Source organism: Rana temporaria, chromosome 4 (genome assembly GCF_905171775.1).
Source record: "Rana temporaria chromosome 4, aRanTem1.1, whole genome shotgun sequence".
Lineage (NCBI taxonomy): Eukaryota > Metazoa > Chordata > Amphibia > Anura > Ranidae > Rana > Rana temporaria.
In genome coordinates, this window is record NC_053492.1 from 113,570,396 (window position 1) to 113,589,056 (window position 18,661).

Below are 18,661 nucleotides of genomic sequence, written 5' to 3' on the forward strand. Positions count from 1 at the left end.
CCACCAACAAAGGCCCAATTTTTCTGCCCCTGTTCAACAGGGGCATGTAATTACAATTCTTGATCTAATATTTCACAGCAGGGCCCATTCCTGTGCCCACCAAGAGTAACTGTGAGGGCTTACAGAGTTGTGGCACCAGCGCCAGCACCAAAGGCCAAATTTTTCTACCACTGTTCAACAATGGCATGTAATTACAATTATTGATATAATAGTTCACACGGCAGGGCGTTCCATTGCCCACCAAGACTAACTGTGAGGGCTTACAGTGTTGTGGCAACACCAGCACCTAGGGCCCAAATTTCTGCAGAGTATATACGGCACGCCCCTACTTTCAAACATCCAACTTTCAAACATCTCCTACTTGCAAACGGAAGGAGACAACAGGAAGTGAGAGGAAATCTACCCCTAGGAAGGGAAATTCTCTTCTGTAAGAGGTGTCTCCTGTCCACTGATGCTTTATCACCAATCCTCGTTTCACTAAAAAACCCATATTTTCAAAACATAATTTGTCATTGGGACAGAAAGTGAATTGCAATCTTCTGAACAGATGCACACAGACAGCAAAACAAATGTTTACAGGGTTGATAACCCTTCTCTATGTTTTCAGAAAAGCTTAAAAATAGATTTTATGGCTGGAGCTACACTTTAAAAAAGTACCAGTTCAAAATGACAAAGAGATTCTACTTAACAACAAACCTACAGTGCCTGTGTTGTTTGCACCGCCTGTATAATGCTGTTCAAAGTATATAGGGCCAAAGGGGCTTGTAATGACCTGGGGGGGGAGTGGGGGGAAACCCATGCTATTTTTCTCAATGATTTTCATCCATATTGCAGGGACCAGACATTACATTAAAGCCGCAAGCAGTTTTAAATGACCTTTTTTAGTAATCTCATTTTGTGCAGGGACAGTTCTAAACACGTGCCACCTCACAGGCATACTATAGACACCCAGCAGGTACGATATTTAAAGGAATTTTTCATTTTTTTTTTCACTTTAAGCATCATTAAATCACTGCTCCAGAAAAATGACCGCTTTTAAAACTTTTTTTTTCCATTGATACATGTTCCCTGGGGCAAGACCCGGGTTCTCAAACCCGTTATCCCACAATAACTTGCATATTAGGCTTTAAAATTAGCACTTTTAAATTCTAACGTTTGAGTCCCATTGACGTCAATGGGGTTCTAAATGTTTGCGCGAACGTTCGGTCCGTTCGAAGGTTCTGGTGCGAACCGAATGGGGGGGTGTTTCGCTCATCCCTTATTATGAGCATTCTCCTGGAACGGATTATGCTCGTAATCCAAGGTTCCACTGTATTGGCTTAATTTCCTCATGAAATTCCTTGTTAAATCTCTCTGAATGCTAGTCAAAGCCCCTGCCACTAAATAAAATGGTTAGCTTACACTCCTGTTTACACCTTGCTTTTGCTTCAAAAATTATACCACATGTAGCTTTAGTGGTGCTTCAAAGCCTCCATAGAAGTGTATGGCAAAGCTCGCTTGATGCCCCACCGAAGCCTCACCAAAGCCCTACCAAAGCCTCACCGAAGCCCAACCAAGGCCTCACCAAAGCCCTGCCAAAGCCTCATCGAAGCCCCACAGAAGCCCCACTGAAGCCCCATTGAAGCTCCAAGCAAAAGCAAGGTATGTACAGTCTTCTAGGACTATAAGCTAACCATTTTATTTAGTGACAGGGGCTTTGACTGTCATTTAGAGAGCTTTAACAAAGCATGTCCGAATCCATTTTTGGAAGCAAGTGTAAACTAGCCCTAATATATATATATATATATATATATATATATATATATATATATATATATATATATATATATATATTTATATTTATTTATTTATTATTATAGAGTATATCAATCATTGTGAAGAGGTACAGCAGTATAGAACATACCTGCTCATTGAGGTGTGGGGGATGGGTACATTACCTGATTATAAAACACAAATAGATAATGAAGGTATGGGGTGGAATTGTGTGTGATTAGAAGGAGCTGCCAAGGTGGATACAATGACCCCCCACCATCCCTCCAGTCCCCCCACATCTCCAGGAGGATAAAGGAATCCATTCCCCATCCCTCTGCCTCCTCCCCCTCCCCTCGGCTGTCACTCAGCGGGTTGTTATGGTAACAGGAGCCGGGCTGGTAGCAGCTCAGTGATCGCAGCATCCATCCAGAGCGGGGAGCGGGTACCAGGAGCACAGCCGCCGCCGCCACCACCGGAGCACACACACCGACACACCGGGCCGCACTTATGCCTCCTCCCTGGACTCCCCCACCTCTGCCCGGCCTCACCTTCCTTCTCCTCTCCGGTTTACTGCTGGCCTCCGCCGACCTCCCCGGGGGACCGTGCGGGGAAGGAGCGTGCGACATCGGCGACACTCAGGTACGGCTAGATCCTCTGCTAAGGACCGACACATCCCGGGGACCGGCTCACCACACACCCAACCACCTCCTATGTTCCTCTATAAAACTACACAGGACACAGAGAGCTCATTGATTATTGATAGATAGGTGACATGTGATAGGTGATAGGAGACTAGATAGGAGATATAGAATTGTGATAGGTGACAGACAATAGATAGGTGACAGGTGATAGGTAATATAGATCAAGTAGGGAATATAGATATATAATAGAAAGGTGATAGATGATAAATAGGTGATAGACAATAGATAGGTGACATGTGATAGGTGATAGGAGACTAGATAGGAGATATAGATATATTATAGAATTGTGATAGGTGACAGACAGACAATAGATAGGTGACAGGTGATAGGTAATATAGATCAGGTAGGAAATATAAATATATAATAGAAAGATGATAGATGATAAATAGGTGATAGACAATAGCAAGGTGACAGGTGATAGATTATACATATATATATATAGGTGATATAGATATTATTTTGGGTCATAGAGTATAGATAGGTGATACACAGACAATAGGTGACAGGTGACAAGTAATAGAAACTAAGTTGGATATATAGATATATTATTGAATTTTGATAGGCGATAGATGCTAAATAGGTGATAGACAATAGAAAGGTGACAGGTGATAGATTATACACATGATAGATTATGGATAGGTGGTATATGATATACATTGGGTTATAGGGTATAGATAGGTGATGCACAGACAATAGGGGATAGGTGATAGACACTAGGTGGGAAATATAGATATATTAAAGAATTTTGATAGGTGATAGATGATAAATAGGTGATAGATTATACATATATGATAGATTATAGATAGGTGAGGTATAGATATATAATAGATATTCATTTGGGTTATAGAGTATAGATAGGTCATAGAGACTAGGTAGGATATATAGATATATTATATCATTTTGATAGGTGGTAGATGATAAATAGGTGATAGACAGACAATTTAGGTGACAGGTCATATAATATATATATATATATATATATATATATATATATATATATATATATATATAATACATTTTAGGTGATAGAGATATAGATGTATAATAGATTATAATTGGGTTATAGAGTAATAGAGTATAGATAAGTATAACATAGACAATAGATAGGTGACAGGTCATATAATATATATATATATATATATATATATATATATATATATATATATATATATATATATATATATAAATACATTTTAGATAGGTGATAGAGATATAGATGTATAATAGAGTATAGATAAGTATAACATAGACAATAGATAGGTGACAGGTGATAGATTATAGATAGGTGATAGATAAAGATATAGATATATGATGGCTTATAGATATATTATAGATACACCAAACAGTGGAGCGCACACTGTTGGCTCCATATAAATCCTGTATAATGTAATATCATAGATTAGAGGGACATAAGGTAGAGTATTGATAAATGATAGATTTTAGTTTATATAATCGAGATATGTTACAGCTACATCAAAGACAAACTGTTGGCGCTATATAAATCCTGTATAATATAATTATATGATAGATTACAGAGATATAAAAGATTATAGCTATATGATAGATTATTGATATATGATGAATTATAGATATGCAATACATACCGTAGATCATTGATAAAGTAGTGAGCAAATTGTTGGCGCTTCATAAGTCCTGTATAATATGATATGTTTTTTGTATATAATATATATATATTTATTTATTTAAAAAAATATATATTTTATATATACATATGGATATAAAAGTAAATATATATATAAAATTGATAGATTATTAGTATATAACTGATGATAGAGAGATAGAATGTATTGGCATTGTTACCTGTATATATCATCAATGGATTTTTATGGTAAACGATTATTATACGGTGTGCGTGGGTTCCACATATATGCCAGTATTTGGTAATGAAAAGTTAACCCTTGCCATGCCTCCGGCTTGCTGTGGTCACATGGCCTCTAGCTTGGTGACATTGTGTGTTATGTGTGACATTCAGCTGCCAGCTCTTGCTCGCCTCTCCCCAGAGAAGTGCTGGAGACTGATTACTATACAGTATACTGTATGATATAAATGTGGATGGGTTGTGCATGGATGTCTTCTATGACCCGTCTTCCCTATTCTCAGGCATAGATTTATGGCTTCTTCATAGTCTCCTGCCACCGAGGAGACCTTGTGTTTTTTTTTAGCAGATAAAAGTACAAGGTTTTCCATCTTGGAAGAAGGGATGGTGCATGGCTGTCATTAGTGTTCTAATGCTTGGGTGTTGTGTTGTTGTGATGTTCATATTTACAAATAAATAAGATTATAAAGAAGAAAGGATTGTAGTTGAGAGACATAGATGAAGGCTTTCCTGTTTGTTCTCTAGAAGTGTATGCTTTGTGGGATCCAATGTATCACAGTGTTGTTATCACACTTCTCCTATCAATTGTCAGGGTCTGAAAATAACAGTCACAGCTAGAAGCTCACGTGGGGAAATTGTGTCAATGAATGGATTACTCATACACCTGTGATTAAACCGATCTCATGCACAAACGTACAAATGACAACGATCACATGTCTTTGTTCAGCTTGTAATACTTCAGATGTGGCCTAGACACCAATGGATGTGTTTTATTTTCAGATCTCTCTCTGCATTTTCAAAATGGGCTTCATGTACAATGTCATTCAGTACAATAAGTGTGTGTGTGTGTGTGTGTGTGTGTGTGTGTTTTTTTGTGCCTTACTAGATGGATTCAATAAGATAAGCATTTCACAAACAAGGAAGAGCACCACTGCTTTGTTAGCAATGTCCTCTGTTGGCAGTTCAGTCATGGCTCATAGAATATGTTTGGATTAGTGTGGGCATCCTATTGAGTGCCAGGCATCATCAGTTGGTAGCAGGTTGGCGATTTGTAGCAGCAATGTGTTGATTTTAAAAGAATACTATGCCGGATGTTGCCTAGGATTCTAGCAGATGAGTGTCTGATGTAGAGTTTGACCTGGCAACCTACCTCTTCAAAATGATGCCAAGAAAATTCTGTGAAGAAAGGCTCCAAAGTGTATTACATACAGTGCCCAGAGAGCTAGCCCATAGGATTACAGAGAGATGGATCGGATTGATCAGATATATAATACAAACAGGTGAACGAAATACCATACCGGATGTTGTGTAGGATTCTAGCAGATGAGTGTCTGATGTAGAGTTTGACTTCAATTACAATATCACTTTTCTCTCCCTTTATGTATATACTCTACAAAGGCCCTGCAGCTGTTGCAGAACTACAAGTCCCATCATCCTTCTGCCTGTGGGAGTCATGCTTGTAACTGTCAGCCTTGCAATGCCTCATGGGACTTGTAGTTCTGCAACAGCTGGAGGGCCACCAGTTTGAGACCCCTCTTCTACATACTCAAGATCTGAAGGTAAATGCGTGCCTGAAAGAGCCATAAGATCACATTATGTTGCAGTAGTTTCTCACCTACACAAGATGTGAACACTGCTATTATATACCCATTGTGACTGCACTGGGCTCTGATTGCTACAGGCGATACTCGTACATTCTATGTTCTGCTTGTGTGACAGGAGTACTACATTAATATGGCTTGCTATAGGCAGAATGATTTCATCTTGTCCACAGAATTTGTCATTTGGCAGAATACTTCTATAAAAGTTTCTATTGTTTCATCTTTCTTTCTTTCTTAGTTAAATATTTTTGTTGAAAGGTTTAAATGAATTACAGATAAATAAGATGAACAGGCAGTCTAACATCATGTTCAATTTAGTCGTTATATGTCGAATGGCTTCCATCTGTATGGATCCTCACCCTGTCTTCTTTGTTGGGTGCCAATCAAAATAAAATGAAAAAACATCAAAAATAAGGGAGAGAGATAATGTAATAATGGGGGGGGGGGGCGGGGGGTGGGGGTCAGGGAAACTGCAGCTGGGGAAGGATGTCAGGGTAAGGGTGCAACCATAGACAACGAAGAACGGTTGAAGTCGGGGTAGAAAACATTGTATCCACGGCGGACATTTGTCAAAGAAGGCCCACTCTGCCATTCAATGTGGCTGTCATTTATCATTAAGCATCATCCATGCTACTCTATATCTAACCTCCCGAGAGTGTAGGTTGATTGACTTTCATGCCTTCACTATGGTCTTTCTAAATTGTAATTTGTAAAACCTGTAAAGGGTCAGACCAGCCAAAATAATATGTCAGCTATAGATGGAGGGCCAGATTCACGTACACTCGCGCAAAACTGCGGCGGCGTAACGTATGACATTTACGTTACGCCGCCGCAAGTTTTACGGGCAAATGCTTGATTCACAAAGCACTTGCCTGTAAAGTTGCGGCGGCGTAGCGTAAATACCCCTGCGCAAGCCCGCCTGATTCAAATGATCCGGGTAGGGGGCGTGAATCATTTAAATTAGGCTCGTTCCCGCGCCAAACGTACTGCGCATGCGCCGTCCCTAAAATTTCCCAACGTGCATTGCGCTAAATGACGTCACAAGGACGTCATTGGTTTCGACGTGAACGTAAATGGCGTCCAGCCCCATTCACGGACGACTTACGCAAACGACGTAAAATTTTCAAATTGCGACGCGGGAACGACGGCCATACTTAACATTGGATACGCCACCTAGGGGGCATGTTTATCTTTAAGCCGCGTATCTCTTACGGAAACGGCGTAAATTTACTGCGACGGGCAAGCGTACGTTCGTGAATCGGCGTAACGACTCATTTGCCTATTCTACGCCTACCGCAATGGAAGCGCCACCTAGCGGCCAGCGTAAATATTTCACCCTAAGATACGACGGCGCAGGCCGTCGTATCTTAGGCATGTTTAAGTGTATCTCAGTTTGAGAATACATTTAAACATACGACGGGCTTAGATTCGGAGTTACGTCGCCGTATCTACTGATACGCCAGCGTAACTCTTTGTGAATCTGGGCTGGAGTCTGTTGGGCTTAATAGTCCACTACCTTCTTACTTTTTTCAGAGATTCCAATACAGTAGTGACATGTTTTTGTCATAGTCCCTGGCTCTGCTTGTCTGTTTTGGAATTTGTGACGTTCCAACCCACATTTGGGCGTCTCCGTTCCTTCATTCCTATCCTTAAAGGGGTTTTAAAGGTTTGTCTTTTATTTTCTAAATTGGTTCCTTTAAGGCTAGTGCATTGTTGGTTCTCTTACCTTTTCCTTCCATTTCCCTTTCCCTTTTTTTCTTTGTCTGAATTTCCCACTTCCTGTTTCTCCTCAGTAAGCTTTCCACCATCATCCGAGCGAGGGTTAGTCAGCCAAAACAGCTTACTGAACAGCTTACTGAACAGCTTACTGAGGAGGAACAGGAAGTGAGAAATTCAGACAAAGAAGACAAAGAAAAAAACATTTAAAAGGGAAATGGAAGGAAAAGGTAAGTGAACCAACAATGCACTAGATTAAAGGAACCTATTTAGAAAATAAAAACCAAACCTTTACAACCCCTTTAAATCCAGGAGGAAGAGCGGAAACTCCTTGCAATGGCAGCAGCTGGTCTGCTGACCCAGAAATGGAAGTATACCTAAAGTCCAAACTTTCTTTTTAGTTTTGGATAGAGTGGTGACAAATTAGAACTTCTGTTAGGTTGTTGTTACAGTCTGTATCTCTATTGGATACACTGTACTTATTTTCTCTGGTGACAACTATAACTGGAATAGATAGTAGCAACATTTTGATATGTCACCGGAACAGAATGTAAGAACAAATCCTCTGGGGCAGGGGTCGTCAACCCCCGGTCCGCGGCCCACTACCGGGCCGCAGCCCTTCTGCAGCCGGGCCGCGGGTGCGAGCAGGCGGCATGAGACTTTTCTTCCTCCTGCCGTCGCTCTGTAATCCTCACAGAGCCGACAGCGGGAGGCGGAACAATTCTGGGTGGAGGGCGGAGCTGCCCAAGGTTATCAAACAGGCGATTGGCTGCTAGGACTGTCCTTCATCCTAGCAGCCAATCACCTGTTTGTTACCTCGGCCCTCCATCCAGAACTGTCCCGCCTCCCTCCCTGCAACGCCTCTCCTGTCCCTATCCAGACATGCTGTGCCTCCCTCCGATCTGTCTCTGTAAGGTAGGACAGTGAGGGGGTGAAGTAAAGCGCTAATATCTGAATGTGGGGGGAGGATTCCAAACCTCAGGATTGCTGTGATGTGGGGGGAGGGGCCGAGGACATCAAAGAGGAGGAGCTGAGCACTGGTGTGTGGGGGACTGAGGACTGGACTGTGGGGGGGGGGGGAAACTGAGGACTGGAGTGTGTGGGGGGGGACTGAGCGCTGGTGTGTGGGGGGGGGGAACTGAGGACTGGAGTGTGTGTGGGGGGGGACTGAGGACTGGAGTGTGTGGGGGGGACTGAGGACTGGAGTGTGTGGGGGGGACTGAGGACTGGAGTGTGTGTGGGGGGGACTGAGGACTGGAGTGTGTGGGGGGGGGGACTGAGGACTAAAGTGTGTGGGGGGGACTGAGGACTGGAGTCTGGGGGGGGGGGGAAACTAAGGACTGGAGTGTGGGGGGGGGACTGAGGACTGGAGTGTGGGGGGGGGGGGGACTGAGGACTGGAGTGTGGGGGGGGACTGATGACTGTAATATGCTGCTAAATGACCCAAGGGGTTTTTACAATTCGGCACTGCGTCGCTTTAACAGACAATTGTGCGGTCGTGCGATGCGGCTCCCAAACAAAATTGGCGTCCTTTTTTCCCCACAAATAGAGCTTTCTTTTTGTGGTATTTGATCACCTCTGCGGTTTTTATTTTTTGCGCTATAAACAAAAATAGAGCAATAATTTTGAAAAAAATGCAATATTTTTTACTTTTTGCTGTAATAAATATCCCCCAAAAACGTATATAAAAAATTTTTTTCCTCAGTTTAGGCCGATACGTATTCTTCTACCTATTTTGGGTAAAAAAATCGCAATAAGCGTTTATCGATTGGTTTGCGCAAAATTTATAGCGTTTACAAAATAGGGGATAGTTTTATTATTTTTATTTTTTTTACTACTAATGGCGGCGATCCGCATTTTTTTTTGTGACTGCGACATTATGGCGGACACTTCGGACAATTTTGACACATTTTTGGGACCATTGTCATTTTTACAGCAAAAAATGCATTTAAATTGCATTGTTTATTATGAAAATGACAGTTGCCGTTTGGGAGTTAACCACAGGGGGCGCTGTAGGAGTTAGGGTTCACCTAGTGCAGTGTTTCTCAATTCCAGTCCTCAGGCCCCCCCAACAGGTCAGGTTTTCAGGATTTCCCTCAGATGAAAAGGCTGTGGTGATTACTAAGGCAGTGAAACTGATCAAATCACCTGTGCAAAATAATGGAAATCCTGAAAACCTGACCTGTTGGGGGGGCCTGAGGACTGGAATTGAGAAACACTGACCTAGTGTGTGTTTACAACTGTAGGGGGGTGTGGCTGTAGGTCTGACATCATCGATCGAGTCTCCCTATAAAAGGGATCACTCGATCGATGCAGCCGCCACAGTGAAGCACGGGGAAGCCGTGTTTACATACGGCTCTCCCCGTTCTTCAGCTCCGGGGAGCGATCGCGAGGGGGCGGCTAGAAACGAATAGCCGTGCCCTTGTCCCGGATTGCTCCTGAAGCCACGGGAACCGCCGCATGTACCGGGGGGGGGGGGGGGGTCCCCCAACCCACGTCTAGGCAGGGACGTACAGGTACGCCAATGTGCCTGTCCGTGCCATTCTGCCGACGTAAATGTACATGCGGCGGTCCGGAAGTGGTTAAAGTGTTACTAAACCCACAACAGTAAAATCAGTGTTTATATGCAGTAAAGCATGCTTGTTATACTCACTGTGAAACCTAAGGGGTTCATCCTTTGTGTAAAAAGGCTGTTTGATCCTGTCTTCTCTAACCATTCCCTTCTTTCACAGTCCCCAATCCATCTCCTGATAGAACAGAGCATTGGGGGCACTCTGCACATGCTCAGTTTGGTGTGTATTGCTAGAAAGTTTTTTTTTGTTCTTGGGAGAGTGCATGTGATCAGCACTGTCCTCCAGACAGGGGGGTCAGCGGTCATGCAGCCTCAAAGGACAGTCAGAGGAGAATGAAAGCTCCTCCTACAAGCTTTAACCAGTGCTGGACCTGACACTTATAGAAGTCACATGACTGCTATATACTGCTGATGAGAAAAGGTATTTAGCAGTTTATAGTTACTAAAACTATTGCATTACCATGTTCTTTGTACTGTGGAAGACCAGATATAGTGAATGCAGTGTCCTGGGTTTAGGAACACTTTAAAATACAATCATAATGAATCTGAAAGACCCAAATCAACTTGATGCAAAACCTTGTTCAGTTTACCCAGTAGAGTAGTGAAGTCTTACAGACTTCCCATCTGCAGGCTGCTATATATTACTGATAAAAGGTCACACGAAAGAACTGTATGCAAATGTCATCATGAAATGTCATCAACCAACAAGAGAGTTCTGTGTTATATTCTAGTGCGCCGTTATTTACCACATTAATAAACAAAGGATGGGCTGGAAATGCCCATTTGGCTATAAATATCTTTTACTTTTTAGGGAAGACCAGGAAGAATTTATTAAAACTGAATCTGGAGCTACTGTGCATGACAACCTATCAGTTTTTGTTTTTTATTTTTTATTTTTAAAGCTTAAAGGGGTTGTAAAGGTAAAACATTTTTTTAGTGCAGTCCTCCTTCACTTACCTCATCCTTCGATTTTGCTTTTAAATGTCTTTATTTCTTCTGAGAAATTCTCACTTCCTGTTCTTCTGTCTGTAACTCCACACCGTAATGCGAGGCTTTCTCCCTGGTGTGGAGTGTCATGCTCGCCCCCTCCCTTGAACTACAGAAGAGTCAGGACGCTCTCTACGTTGCAGATAGAGAAAGAAGCTGCGTGTTAGTGGGCGTCCTGACTCTCCCGTAGTCCAAGGGAGGGGACGAGCACGACACTCCACACCAGGGAGAAAGCCTCACATTACTGTGTGGAGTTACAGACAGAAGAACAGGAAGTGAGGATTTCTCAGAAGAAATAAGGACATTTAAAAGAAAAATTGAAGGATGAGGTAAGTGAAGGAGGACTGCACTAAGGTAAAGGAAGCTATTTAGGAAAAAAAAATTGTACCTTTACAACGCCTTTAAAGAGGAAGTAAACCCTGATGGGTTTGCTTCCTCTTTGTTTCCCTTCAAAGGTAAAGCATAATGGGCTACTATGCATCGCATGTGTCACTTACCTGAAACCGAAGCCTGCGATGTCCCTGATTACCTCGCCTCCACGAAGCGTCCATCTTTCACCTTCTTTCTTCCGGGTATCGCTGCCCCGGCGATGTGACTGGCCGGAGCAGCGATGATGTCACTCCTGCGCATGCGCGCGTGAGCCAACACTTACAGCATGATGCCATTCAGCAACGGCACGCTCAGTGCGCCTGCGACGTTGTCTACGGCGCGCACAGGCCATAGACATCGGAGCATTATTTATTGCAAATATCTCCTAAACCATGTAGGTCTAGGAGATATTGCAAGCACCTACAGGTAAGCCTTAATCTAGGCTTACCTGTAGGTGAAAGTTCTCAGAGAGGGTTTACAACCACTTTAAGTGGACAAGTTGAACATAGAAGCTGATTGGTTGCCATGCACATCTGCTCCCAGATTCTGTTTGCTCTAGTTTTGACAGATCCCCCTCATTGTCTCCAGGGCCACCTTTGCAATGGAACTACCATGTCGCCCACACCACCTCTATAGGACGTAGGTACAGGTAGCACCTGCACTAGTGTGTTTACTGAACAAAGCTCCCTGCTGTCAATCTATTTAAGGGCAAACATGCGTGTTTATGTTGCTGTGCCCACAAGAGACAAAGGGACAGCTGATACTGAAGGTACATAGTAAATATGTGATCATCTAGGCTGGTCTATAGAGAGACCAGAACTCAATATGGATACTTAGCCGTTTAAAGCTGAACTCCAGGTACATAATTGTAAGCTGTTGTGTTTACGAGGAGTACTGTCTATCAGAGTCCCATTGTAATTAATCCTGCCAATATCCAAAGTCACTTAATATATGCTTGCGCTAAGCTACCTGCTTAGTAATGGATCAAGGAGATTTAAAAAAAAGGATGTAGCCAACTAAGACTTTAGGTCATTCTGCAAATGCTAGCTGCCTGACTGTCATGCTGTTTCAACGGTGGATCAGCGGCTCCAAGCCAGTGGGGTCAGTGTTCTAACTAGGCATTTTCAAGGTAGGTCATCAATGGTAAACGTCAGGCTCCTTAGAAAAGCTTTACTTAAAAGTGCAATTGAGCCTGGGGTAGGCAGAACACTTTACATAATGTATGCATATTGCACATTATGGCAAACTCACCTCAGACTTTGCCCTGTTCCAGCCACGACAGCTTCAAACTTTCCTGCACCACTCCACAGCTGCCATCGCCATGTTCTCTGAAGCTTCTTCCACTGCTGATGTCTTCCACTTTAAAAAAAAAAAACTGTCACTAACGTACAAAAATTGCACAACAAAATCTAATATTGCAAACACTGGGCCAGATTCAGAAAGGACTTACGACGGCGCAGCGCCATGTACGCCGTCGTAAGTCCTAATCTGGCCCGTCTTATCTATGCGACTGATTCTTAGCATCAGTTATGCATAGATATCCTTTAGATCCGACAGGCGTAAGTCTCTTACGCCGTCGGATCTAAACTGCAATTTTTTTCCCCCCGCTAGGTGGCGCTTCCGTCGATTTCTGCGCCGAGTATGCAAATTAGCTAGATACGCGAATTCCCGAACGTACGCGTGGCCGACGCAGTAAAGTTACGACGTTTACGTTAGGCTTTTCCCGGCGTATAGTTGCCCCTGCTATATGAGGCGCAGCCAATGTTAAGTATGGCCGTCGTTCCCGCGTCGAAATTTTTAAAAGTTACGTCGTTTGCGTAAGTCGTCCGTGAATGGGGCTGGACGTCATTTATGTTCACGTCGAAACCAATGACGTCCTTGCGACGTCATTTGGAGCAATGCACACTGGGATATTTTAGGGACAGGGCATGCGCAGTTCGTTCGGCGCGGGGACGCGCTTCATTTAAATGATACACGCCCCCTACCCGCCGAATTTGAATTCCGCCGGGTGATTAACGCTACGCTGCCGCAACTTTACAGGCAAGTGCTTTGTGAATAAAGCACTTGCCTGAAAAACTTGCGGCGGCGTAACGTAAATCGGATACGTTACGCTGCCGCACAGATCTGCCCGCTGTACCTGAATCTGGCCCACTTACTTTAAAGGGGTTGTAAAGGTTTGTTTTTTAATTTCTAAATAGGTTCTTTTCAGCTAGTTCATTGTTGGTTCACTTACCTTTTCCTTTGATTTCCCTTCTAAATGTTTTATTCCTTTGTCTGAATTTCTCACTTCCTGTTTCTCCTCAGTAAGCTTGCCCCCATCATCCGAGCTGTTCTGGCTGGGGGTTAGTCAGTGTGCTCGCCCCCTCCCTTGGGACTACAGCGCTTTTCCCGTGTAGATGTCCTTTTTTGTCTTAACAAGTTGCACACCTGTACATCTTTTTTTCCCTGTGAAATCTAAAACGGTTATTTTATATTTTTAATGTGTGTCACATTGCATTACAATGTGCTATAATGTATTACAGGTCATTTAAATGTAACATGTTTCATATCTGTCCAGCACACACCAGTGCGGCATGTTGGTGTGAACTGGCCCTATTGGAAAGAATGGATTTAAGATAAGAAAAGGCTGCATTTTACCCCTCAATAGGACATGCTGCGTCCAAAGAAATGCAGCGCAACACAAACAAGGTCAAATGTGGCATTTGAATTGCCATATGTAATGCTCAATTAAAGTCAATGAGATTTTGCTGATCTGCATTTTACATGCGTTCCAAGACAATCAATGCTTGTCGCCATGAGCCCTAATTCTGCTGAAGGCTATTTGAAGTCTACTGAGTCTACCTATTACGTTATTTTCTATCTTGTTTCTAAAATATTGAAATAATCCAGATTAGAATAGCAGTGTCCTCTTATAAAGACCACAAAATTTACTCTGCATGAACGGACATGTTTTGTGATGTCACTGGTCTCCGGCGAGCGGATCAGCGGCATTAGTATTGCATTAGCACACAAAATGGCGATTTGGCTTTGACTATACTTTAAAAATGCAATCCCTGTGGAAAATCTGATACCGCTGTGAGAGGCGGACTGTTTAGATGCTTAATAGTTTGCATTTTGTTGTTTTCCTCCTTCAATACGTCTGCAAGAACACAGCGTCTACCTGTAGGGATGTAGTCCTAAGGGAGGGGGCGAGCACGCTGACTAACCCCCAGCCAAAATGGCTCGGATGATGGTGGAAAGCTTACTGAGGAGGAACAGGAAGTGAGAAATTCAGACAAAGAAAAAAAAACATTTAGAAGGGAAATCGAGGGAAGGGGTACATGAACCAACAATGCACTAGCTTAACCACTTAAGGACCACTTCAAGCCGATATACGTCGGCAGAATGGCACGGCTGGGCACAATCACGCACCTGTACGTGATTCCTTAAGCCCAGCCGTGGGGTCCATCCGAAGCTCCGTGACTGCGCCCGCGGGACCCGATCACCGACGGTGTCCCGCGATCGGTCACCGGAGCTGAAGAACGGGGAGAGGTGGCAATGTCATTGATCGTCTGTTCCCTGATATAGGGAAAGATGATCAATGATGTCATACTTCCAGCCCCGCCCCCCTACAGTTGGAAACACACATGAGGTCAGACTTGGGTTAAGTGCCCCCTAGTGGTTAACTCCTAAACTGCAATTGTCATTTTCACAGTAATCAATGCATTTTTATAGCACTTTTTGCTGTGAAAATGACAATGGTTCCAAAAATGTATCAAAATTATCCGATGTGTCCGCCATAATGTCGCAGTCACGAAAAAAATCGCTGATCACCGCCATTAGTAGTAAAAAAAAAAAATTATTAATAAAAATGCAATAAAACTATCCCCTATTTTGTAAACGCTATAAATTTTGCGCAAACCAATCGATAAACGCTTATTGCGATTTTTTTTAACCAAAAATAGGTAGAAGAATACGTATCAGCTTAAACTGAGGAAAAAATATGTTTTTTTATATATTTTTGGGGATATTTATTATAGCTCCCATAGATGTCCCATAGATGTCAGCGTAAAGTATGCAAATTACATACTTACGCCGATTCACGAACGTACGTGCGCCCGGCGGTAGTTTTTTACGTCGTTTGCGTACGTCGTTTTCGTCATAAGGCTGCTCCTGCTATTAGAAGGCGCAGCCAATGTTAAGTATGGACGTCGTTCCCGCGTTGCGTTTTGAAAATTTTACGTTGTTTGCGTAAGTCGTCCGTGAATGGTGCTGGACGCCATTTACGTTCACGTCGATACCAATGACGTCCTTGCGACGTCAATTACCGCAATGCGCGTCGGGAAATTTTAAGGAACGGCGCATGCGCAGTACGTTCGTCGCGGGAACGCGCCTAATTAAAATGATCCACGCCCCCTACGGGATCATTCGAATTACGCGCGCTTACGCCGGCCCCTTTTACGCTATGCCGCCGCAACTTTACAGGCAAGTGCTTTGTGAATCAAGCACTTGCCCGTAAAACTTGCGGAGGCGTAACGTAAATGTCATTCGTTACGCCGCCGCAGTTTTGCGCGCCCCTACCTGAATCCACCCCATTGTTCATAAAGTTTGGAGACCGCTGTGCTATAGAGTGATATCTCTGCTGTTGACAATGCATCCAAGATGGCGGCAGTACGCTCACAGCCTTTGGATCTTTAAACAAACCTGCTAACCCATTACCGTGTAACCTCTATAACCTGTAATGCTGACCTTGTGGAATATAAATGCTATTTTATCAGTGAACAAGTTAAATGCAATGTTGCGGCTTGAAGTGTTGCTGACCTTGGTGAGTGTGGAATACAAGAGGTGAGGTTGGTGCCTATTTATAGTAGCACAATAAAGCACAGGCTTTGTAGGAAGCTGCCCAATACAGTTAGGCTTCAGTCTCAGATGTAGAAGATGAAAGGTACAAAGACGTCTTGCAGATCTTACAAGGATGGCCAGGGAGAGAAGCATAGCTCACTTCCCCTGGAGATGTGGGATATTGCTGTCTTCTGTCTCTGCCTGTCTCTGCCTGCGTACCACGTATGTAAGGACTTGATTATACCCTGTCTTTTAAGTGAACTCCAGTGAGGCCATGTGGAGCAGACTAACAAGCGTGTGCTATTATTTGCCTGCCTGCTGCTGATTAGATTTTTTTTTTTTTGCAACAGAAAAGAAGGCCAGCAGCACTGGGGTCTGTGGTATACAGCTTCCATGAGTCTTCTGCCCCAGATGTCTCTGTTATCCCTGCCTTCTCATCTTTTTTCTTGGTTCTAGTCCTTTATTTCTACGCTTCCCTCTTATGTTATGCTATTGTAGGGGCAGTAGAGCGGTTTAGAGGTTAGTATTCAAGGAATCCGAACCTGGGCTTGTGTCAGTTTCCTCCCACACTGCAGAAGCCTGTTGGTAGGTTAATTGGCTCCTGTTATGTGTATGTACAGAATTTACGTAAGATTGGGACCTTGGATTGTAAGCTTCTGGATGGCAGGGACTGATGTGAATGTATAATATAAAAAACACTGGGCCAGATTCACATAGAGATACGACGGTGTATCTCCTGATACACCGTCATATCTCTGAGTTAGGCCGGTCGTATCTATGCGACTGATTCATAGAATCAGTCACGCATAAATATGCCTAAGATCCGACAGGTGTAACTGTGTTACACCGTCGGATCTTAACTGCAATTTAAAAATGGCCGCGGGGGGCGTTCTCGCTGATTTACACTGAGAAATATGTAAATCAGCGAGATACGCCAATTCACGAACGTACGCGGGCCCGACGCAGTGTTGTTACGATGTTTACGTAGCGGTTTTCCCGGCGTATACTTACCCCTGCTTCTATGAGGCGCAGCCAATGTTAAGTATAGCCGTCGTTCCCGCGTCAATTTTTTTTTTTTACGTCGTTTGCGTAAGCCGATTCACAAAACCGCTCGTCGCAAGTTACGCTCACGCCGAAACCTAGCGACGTCAGTGGGAGCAATGCACGCCGGGAAAATTTGCGGACGGATCTTAAATCACATAGGTCACGCAGATCTAAAGATCCGCTGATCTATGTGAATCTAGCCCACTGTGTAAATTGTTGCACTATATAAATACCTGTAAAAAATAAAACATTATCATGACCTTCTGTGCAGTTATCACTACCTTTTGTTCTTCTTTGAACCTTCCCTTAATCCCTGCACAATTTTCAGCTTGGTGACCAGATCCATAGTTTGCAAAGCCATACTCACACTAAGTAGGATTGCCTCATACTGTGCCTGAGCACGGATGTCCCCACCTGCCTGGTGGCCTGTGTCAGTGTGGCCTGTCTATATGGGGCACAGGGGTTCCGCCCCCCTAATCCATGCGCCTGGCCCCTCATGTACATGCAGGGCGCCGGACAGTAGTGTATTTAGGTTTTGTGCTGCTCTAGGCCTGACAAAACTTGTGCACCCCCTAATTTAAATATGACCCACCCCTTCCTGTCAAGGCCACATCCCTTTCTAAGACCCACCCTGAATTTTTCTAGCCACTAGTTTCAGGACACTAGTTCTTAGGGCCTGGGGGGGGTGGGGGGCATTGGATTCCCTTAATTTGCATAGATTTCCTCTCACTTCCTGTTTGGCTATGGGGCAGGAAGTGAAGGGAAATCTCTGCAATGGGACAGGGATGGTAAAAAAAATAAACTGACAGGGGCTATAACCAGGGCTCAAAATTTCAAGTCCTGAGCTACTAGCCAGGCTCAAGAGTTACTCGCCACCAGTTGCCCCACCTAATTCATACACTGCCCTGCGCCTAATTGCACCCGTAAACACGCCCTCATAGATTATCTCATGGAATGACAATGTTTTATGCAGAATCAAGTTACAAAATTAAATATTACCAACAACAACTTTAATAAAATGGGACAGGGCACTGGGGGCAGACCAAAGGGACAGGGCACTGGGGGCAAACCAGAGGGACAGGGCACTGGGGGTAGACCAGAGGGACAGGGCACTGGGGGCAGACCAGAGGGACAGGGCACTAGAACTGGGTATCTTCCCCATTCTCTTGCTGTCTCCTCTGCAACTCCCATCCATCCTCTCTCTCTCTCCCATTCATCTCATCATCAGGAGCCTGTGTGTGCGGCTCCACGCTTGCATGTC

The 18,661-nt window shown here is 43.7% G+C and overlaps 1 protein-coding gene across 1 annotated transcript in view; it reads left to right on the plus strand.

The window, feature by feature from the left end:
* The first annotated feature begins 2,135 nt into the window (after positions 1-2,135).
* DNER (delta/notch like EGF repeat containing) overlaps positions 2,136-18,661 on the plus strand; it is a 253,110-nt gene continuing 236,584 nt past the window's right edge. The window contains 1 exon segment of the mRNA XM_040348827.1: positions 2,136-2,391. Within this exon segment, the coding sequence (XP_040204761.1) occupies positions 2,260-2,391 (132 nt within the window). The 5' untranslated portion in view covers positions 2,136-2,259.